We start from the raw sequence: 8218 nt of genomic DNA, 5'->3' as shown, positions 1-8218 counted from the left end.
CTAGCACATTGAATAGAACCTCTAAAAAAGACTAAAAAGGAATAGCAGAATTGTGATCCTACAGTCAGAATGACCTGAGTTCAAATTTGGCTCCAGATATATAATAGCAGTGTGACCCTGAGCAAGTCACTTAATCTCAATCTGATTCATTTTCCTTAACTGTAAAATAGGAATTGCAATAGCACATATCTCTCAGAGCTGCTGTGAGGATCATATGAGATATTTGAGAAACACATAGTGCAGAGCCTGGAGGGTAAGAGGTACTTAATAAATGCTGCTTGTAACCTAACTTCCTTCCGCCAATGGAGTAAGCACTCAAATACCATCTAGGTATTTCAGTCCCAATCTGACACCGGATTTGATCTTCACAACAACCCTAGGAAGAGGGTGCTATCTCCATTTTACAGATGAGGAAACTGAGGCAGAGTCACACAGCCAGTAAATCCGAGGGAGGATATGACTTTGGCTCTTTCTGATTCCTCTCTGGTTTAGAGATGAATCAAGCAAGGTTTCAAGAACAACCAGTGATTCTAATAGATCTGCCGGCTTTCTCTGGGAGCTGCGTTAAAGCTGCTGAAAGCCTGAAGATGATGCAGTGGCCTGAGAGCTGGTGAGAATGCTAAAATCTAAGGGTCTTCTAGAAATAGTGAAAAAAAAAAATCAAGAACCAAAGGGGAATATCCAGAAGGGATTTACAGTCAAGAAAGCTTGGGGTTTTTTCCTGAGGCTGAATGAAGGAACTGAAGGTACTGAAGGAAAGGTTACACAGGAAAACAAAGTATCTTGGGCAAAGGGTGGGTGGGGTAAAAAAGGGGAAAGCCTGCCTAGATCTGGTGTGTTTGGAGAGGACAAACTCTGGGCTACAGCCACCCCCTCTGACTGCCTAGTTTCGACTTCTTGACCCTTTGAAGGCCTTTTTCACTTCCCCTCCCCCCTGCCCTGTAACTAGCCTACAGTATGTATGTATGTAGGAGAGGTTACCGTTGCAGCATAAGAAGAAAGGAAGGGAGAAGCACAGTTTCCTGGTCAAAAATCTCAGATTTAACTCTAGAGATTTTGGATCAGTCTGGATCCTTCCATTTTAGTTAAGTAGGGGGTGTGAGCCCAATTTGACTCTGCCCTTGAGAGAAAGGAAAATTGGGATATGCTTTCTTCTCTGCCTTTCTATCCCTCCCACCACTGAGAAAAAAAAAAAAGGTCCATGGGAGGGGGAGAAAAAAGTAGTCCAGAAGCACCATTCTGAACCCTTAGGCAAGTTCTGAGACCACCTCTGAACCCCAGGAACCCTCACATTCCCTCTACTTTAGCAAGCCAGCTTGGTGGATAGAATGGATGGAATTTGGGGTGGCTAGTAATTGGGGCCTCGCCAAAAAGAAAGTGCTCAAGAAAAACAGGCAGGAGGACTTGCCCTCCAGGACCTTCGAGAGAAAAAAGTCGAAGTATAAAACCAGGGGCAAAAAGCCCCTCCGCCCTCAAATTTGTGATTTCTCCCTCTACAAATACTCCTCTCCGATCAATGAAAGGGCTCCTGGAGAATGAACCTCCGCCTCACATTTCCCGCCCTGCCCAAGCCTCTTTTCTGCAAGACACCGGCTAGGGCTCGGAGGGGCTGGCTGGCTGGCTGGGGGCTGGGGAGGGGAGGGGATCTGTGGGCTGCATTGTGCTTGCCCCCACTAGGAGCTGCAGCTGCAGACTCCCTCCCTCCCTCCCTCCTTCGCACCCTCCCTTTTCTCCTTTTTCCCAATCCCATCTCCATCCTCATCCACATCGCCAACACCGCGGCGGGGGCCGGGAGGCTCAGTCGGGGGGCGGGGCCGGCTGCAAACCCCCTGACATCATCCTGTCTATATAGGCTGCAGCTGGGGCGGTGAGAGACAGGCTTTGTGGAGCGGTGGGAGCGGGAGCACGTTACTGGGAACAAAGGAGCGGGCTGAGCTGGTGGGGCAAGGCAAAGCCAGGCAAGGCGCAGGCAGGCGGGAGGAGGGGACAAGAAGACAGGAGCGAGGCAGCAGCCAGGGGCCACTGGAAGAGTTCGAGCCACCCTCCCATTGCGACTCGTCTCGCCAGCGCCCAGGTCTCCTACCCCAGTCGCTAGCTCGCTCTCCCTAGTTCTCCACAGCCCGCAGCATCGTCCCCAGACCCAGAGCCAGCATGACGGCCAACGGCACGTCGGAGTCCGTGCAGATCCAGTTTGGGCTGATCAACTGCGGCAACAAGTACCTGACGGCGGAGGCCTTCGGGTTCAAGGTGAACGCTTCGGCCACCAGCTTGAAGAAGAAGCAGATCTGGACGCTGGAGCAGCCGGCCGACGAGGCGAGCGGCGGGGGCCACGCCGTGTGCCTCAAAAGCCACCTGGGCCGCTACCTGGCGGCCGACAAGGATGGCAATGTGAGCTGCGACAGCGAGACCCCCGGCGCCGACTGCCGCTTCTTGATCGTGGCCCACGACGACGGCCGCTGGTCGCTGCAGTCCGAGCCGCACAAGCGCTACTTCGGGGGCACTGAGGACCGGCTGTCGTGCTTCGCTCAGACCATCTCGCCCGCGGAGAAGTGGAGTGTCCATATCGCCATGCACCCACAGGTGAACATCTACAGCCTGACCCGCAAGCGCTACGCGCACCTGAGCGCCCGCCAGGACGAGATCGCGGTGGACCGCGACGTGCCCTGGGGCGTGGACTCGCTCATCACCCTGGTCTTCCAGGACCAGCGCTACAGTGTGCAGACTGCCGACCACCGCTTCCTGCGCAACGACGGGCGCCTGGTGGAGAGGCCCGAACCGGGCACCGGCTACACCCTGGAGTTCAGGTCTGGCAAGGTGGCCTTCCGGGACTGCGAGGGCCGCTACCTGGCGCCGTCGGGTCCCAGCGGCACTCTCAAGGCAGGCAAGAGCACCAAGGTGGGCAAGGACGAGCTCTTCGTCCTGGAACAGAGTTGTCCCCAGGTAGTGCTGCAGGCGGGCAACCAGAGGAACGTATCCACCCGGCAGGGTAAGGGTCCTTCGAGTCCCTCCCCTCCTACGACCCCCCCCCCCCCATTCCTCTCCTGCTCACAGCCCTGCCTCGGCCTGGCCACTCCCCTTGACTCCCGCCCTTTCTTCTTTAAAGCTTGCAGCTTGGCCCCAGCCTTCCGGACTTTTCTTTCTGCAGCCTCCTCCCAGACTATTCCCCATCTTTTCTCCCGCCCCCCCTCCACCCCACCCCACACCCTCTTTCATCTCTACTCGGGGGTGTGGGGGGAAATGGTGCTTCCCATGTGAGTTGCCCAAATGGGCTTGGAGGGGAAGGGCAAGGGCGACTGGAGCCTCAGCCCCACTCCCTCCTTCCCTTCCTTTTACTGCCCCTTTTTGGAGGAGGGGGAGGTTTCTACTGAATGGGTGGGTCTGTTGTCTATATAGAGAGCGAAGGGAGCAAAAGTCGAAACCCCAAGGCCCCCGGGGGTGGGGGTGGGTTGGGGGCAGCTTTGCTGTCTTGGGACGGTTTTCTGCCTTTTTTTTTCCTTTCCTACCCCGAGGAACCCTAATTCTTCTGAGGGATTCAAAGGGAAACCCCTAGGGCAGCCTTGGAAGCCCAGAACAATTCCCCTTCCCTGGGAAAGGTAGAAAGGGCCACCCAAGTACTCCCCACCTCTCCCAATCCCTGGTACCAGGGAGGATGCTAACTCTCTTCCTTTACCCTAACTTCCCTATTGGGGGTAGAGGAGGGAGTGGAATAAGCAGTGATGCTTCCTGAAGTCCTGTGCTTCACTTAGATCTAAACTCGGCTCCCTCGCGGGGTGGGGGCGGCTCCTCCTCAGTCATTCTTTGTCATCCTGGTTGTTGCCCCTCCCCCCTCCCCTTATAATTTTTCTTTTTCTTTTACCCTAACTTGGGAGGTGAAGAGGCATCTATTCCACCTTTAACACTTGCCCAGGGGACTCTACTGAGCTCTTGCTAGCTACAAAACTCTTTATTTAACTCTCCAAACTTTTAAGTAACAACTGCCTAAACATTTTCCCCCTAAAGAGAATGTGCTGATGCCACATCAGCTCAATAGGAAGGCCAGGCTCCTTCCTGATCCTTCTGACTGGTGGATGGTGTGGGAATTGCCTACAGTTCATGCAGCAGGCTTCCTTTCTTTTGATGGCCAGTATTTCCTTCCTCCAATCTTTTGTAGTGGATCTTGTAACCTGGCTCTCACTTTATGCCCTTTTTTTTTAGTATCTCTTGAAGTTGGGCCTTCTGTCTGCCCTGCCCTTTTCCATGCCACCCTGTTCCCCCTTTCTTTGAAATGGGGGACCCCTGTTATCCTCAGCATTGACATTGGAGGTGAGGAGGTGATTCTGGGTTGGTTGGGATGAGACAGCTTCTGCTTTGCTTAGCCACTTAAACCTATGGAAGAAGAGAGGAATTTTGACAATTGATTAAAGGAAGGGAGGAGGATTCAGGTAGTTGGGAGTTTAAAAAAAAAAAAAAGCAAGAACATTAAATTTACCCCCAAACCCAGCAACTCTCCTGAATTCAAAAAGCTGGTGGAAGAAATGTCTTTGCACTGCAGCATGTGCCCTTTCCTAACCCCCTCAAATTCCCCCCCTACCTACATACCCCTCAGAATCCAAACCATGAACATGTTGATATCTGCTGGGTATTAAGGCCATGTCTTCTTTGTGAGGTGGGTGGGAGAAAGGAGAGCAGGATTATGGGGCCTGGAGGATTTGAGGAGAGGGGTTGCCTGAGCTGCAGTTCCCTTCATTTAGCTTTGTCACCGTTGATGACAGTCACATTGCAGATGAGAAAACCAGATGTGTAGAAGGGAAGGAGAGGGAGGGAGTCTTGTTTGAGTGTAAAGGTCAGGTTTTTTGTTTTTTTTCCTTTCTTTCAATGGGGACCTTAAATACTGCCACTTCCCCTCTCTCCGTTTCTGGGAAGAGGTAGGATGGTAGGCTACTGCCTCAAGGAGGAATGAATAATTATGACTTGGCTTTAGGGTGTGTCCTGCAGATTTAAATGTAAGGCTTGAGCAGCAGTTTTTTGGCTGGGAACATCTCCAACAGGATGAAGGATCTTTTACTTATGGTAGGAAGGGACCCTACAGCTCTTACCTCCCTTTCCTATCCTCCACACTTGGAAAAAAAAAATGTTTGCTCTCAAAGGGAAAGGGGGGGTGGGGGGATGATCTGAAGTAGAATTCAGGATTAACTAGGCAGGCTCCCCAGATCTCTATTGTGTGATTCTAACTGTTCAGGAGTCTCAGAGCCACCCCTTTAGATCCCTTTTCATGCCAAAGGTCTGATTAAACTGGGAGAAGATAAATGGTTAGAGGCCTCAAATAGACCCTGGGTTTAGAGGTGGGTGGGGTTCCTACTCCACCTCCTTAATTTCTGAAAGCTCTTTGGTGCCAATGAAATTGCCAGCCCCAAACCAAAAACCGAATTGTGACTCTGGGGGCTCTTGAAGGAGGCAACAGCCGTCCAATTAGCTGCAATATGATCTCTTGTCTTAAGCACATTTCAGCTAGGAAAGCTGTTTCCGTTCAGCTAATCCTGGCCAGGAGCAGCATTCACTAAAGCAGTTGTGGAATTGCTCCGGAGACTTTTCTAAGTTTAAGAGAAAAAAAAAATTTTTTTTTTAACCTTTTGTTTTCCAGTGGCTTTGCTGGGTTTCTCTAATCCTACCATCTCCTTTCCTCATCAGTACAACAGATGGATCTGGTTTCTGGACAATGGTGAACGCCCCTGCGGAGTTCCAGTTTCTAAGATAAACTCTTTACCCAGGCAGCTGAGTAAGGGAGGTCTTGTCCTCCTTGACTGATAAGAGGGAGACAGAGTCCCTGGAGATGACCTCCTGCTTGAGTCAAATTGCAGCACCCCCAAAGAGGCAGGCTCAACCCTGAAGCTTCTTCCCCTTTCATCTTTCCTTCTGATCTTTCCCTCCTCCCCCCCTTCTCCTTTTTTTTTCCTTTTTAGCCTGTACTTAAACCAGATGAGCAGGCTCCTCAAATCCCATAATAGACTTCTGCCCAGAGGAAGCAGGATTGGCTGCCACCTTCTCCCACGAAGCCCACCAACTTGAAAAGACAGGAGGGTCCTGTTTTTCCCAACATCCAGTTCTCTTACCTGGGTACATTTGAACAAAATCTAAAATCAGAGGACCTGGGTTCAAATACTATCTCTGGGACCTGGGGTGATTCAGTACTTAGAGAACCATAGATTTAGAGCTAAAAGCTGTTGAGGGGGTAGCTGGGTAGCTCAATGGATTGAGAGTCAGGCCTAGAGACGGGAGGTCCTAGGTTTAAATCTGGACTCAGACACTTTCCCCAGCTGTGTGACCCTGGGCAAGTCACTTGACCCCCATTGCCCACCCTTACCACTCTTCTGCCTCGGAGCCAATTCACAGTATTGACTCCAAGACGGAAGGTAAGGGTTAAAAAAATTTTTTTTTTAAATTAAAAAAAAAAAAGCTATTGAACCCAACCCCTTCAGTTAATAAAAATGATTTAATTTTTCAACAGAAGCAACTACACTGGGCCTGCAGTCAGGAAGACCTGAATTCAAATCTAGCCTCAGACACTTCCTAGCTGGGTGATCTTAGACAAGTCACATAATCTATGTCTATGAAACAATCTAGGTGGCTTATGGGAATAGAGTGCTGGGCCCAGAGTCATCCTAACTGTGTGACTCTGGGCAAATCATTTAACATCTGATAACAAAAGGATCCACTGGATCCCCTGAAGAAGGAAATGGCAAAGCACTCATAGCATCCTTGTCAAGAACCCCATGGACAGTGATGTTCTCTAAGAGTCAGTCTGACTAACATCAAACTCCCCAATTGGTTTGTGCTACAGCCGAATTGGAATTCCCATCTGTGCTCTCCCTCCCTTCTCATCTTAGTTCACATTCTGTGCACCTGAAGTGATCTCTCCACCTATTCTTCCTATAAATCTAGCCCAAATGTTAACAAGTATTTCTTTTTCTGTCCCTAGTCACTGAGAAAAGAAAGAAAACTATTACAACAAATGTGCAACATTGAGTAAAACACATTGGCTACATCCAAAAAATATGTCTTATCCTGTACCCTGAGTCTCTCACCTCTGTCAAGGGGATGAATAGCATGGATCATCATCAGTTCTCTGGAATCATAAATTCAAGCTATTTTTATACAGATGAGGAAGCTGAGGGACTTGCCCAGCACCACAAAATTAAGTAAGGGTCTGAGGCAGGATTTGAATACAGGTCCTCCTGACTCCCGAATCCTGGATTCCCTGGGCTTCAGGGTCCTCCTCTTTAAAATTGAAGGGGCAGGACTAGGAGGCCTTCTACTTTAGATCTATGACCCTGTGAGTCTTTTTGCAGTCAAACTTTTTTTAAATCCTTACCTTCTGTCTTAGAATCAATACTGTGTATTGGTTCCAAGGCAGAAGAGAGGTAAGGGCTAGGCAATTACGGCCAAGTGACTTGCCCAGGGTCACACAAACACAGCCAGGAAGCATCTGAGGCTAGATTTGGACCCAGGACCTCCTGTCTCTGGACCTAGAGCACTATCCACTGAGCCACCTAGCTGCCCCTCATTCAATACTTATTAACAAAAATAGAAAGAGAAGGAGAAGGCAGTAAAACAATGAGCATTGGAGCTAGGAGCCTGGTAACAGATTCCTGGTTCTGCCATCAAGGCTCTGCATGCCTTGGATGGATTACTCAAATAAAATTGAGCCAGGTGCTCAACTGGGTCCCTTCTGACTCCTGTGACCTGGCTAGTGCCTTCCCCTTCTCTTAGAGTTGGGTTCTAGCCATGATTTTGTTGGACCAGAGGGACATCTTACCCACTTTTACTTCCTGGTTCTTTGGGAGACCAGAGACTTCCAGGGACCTTTCATGGAGGGGAAGAGAATATGATGACGATTGGGAGGGCCCTGTGTCCCAGAGTATTTTGCAATGGAGCCAAATCCTCCGAGGCTATGTGGTGGTTCTTGCTTTCTCAGGCCCCACAGGTGAATTAGAAGCGATGACTAACCATGATGGGGAGCAGGAAATGATGGGGCACTCTTGCCAATTGATGAGTGCCCAGTGACTTTTCCTTTTAGGAAACTGACTCCATGGCCTGGATAGGAGGGGTCTTCTTTGTATTGAATGGGCTTCCACGGAGAGGAGGGATTAGACTTGGCCTTTTGGGCTCCAGAGAACAGAATCAGGAGAAATAGAAAGAAATCACAGAAGCACCCATGTAGGTTTGATGCCCAAACTGACTT

General features: G+C 50.1%; 1 protein-coding gene across 1 annotated transcript in view; it reads left to right on the top strand.

Annotated features, from left to right (window-relative positions):
• Positions 1-2151: 2151 nt before the first annotated feature.
• The window catches only part of FSCN1 (fascin actin-bundling protein 1), a 44623-nt gene continuing 38556 nt past the window's right edge, over positions 2152-8218 (top strand). Inside the window, exon 1 of the mRNA XM_044657414.1 lies at positions 2152-2986. Coding sequence (XP_044513349.1) covers positions 2152-2986 — 835 coding nt within the window. The remainder of the gene's footprint in view (positions 2987-8218) is intronic.

The sequence above is a fragment of the Gracilinanus agilis genome, chromosome 1 (genome assembly GCF_016433145.1).
Source record: "Gracilinanus agilis isolate LMUSP501 chromosome 1, AgileGrace, whole genome shotgun sequence".
Taxonomy (NCBI): Eukaryota; Metazoa; Chordata; class Mammalia; order Didelphimorphia; family Didelphidae; genus Gracilinanus; species Gracilinanus agilis.
This window is presented reverse-complemented; position numbering and strand designations above follow the sequence as displayed.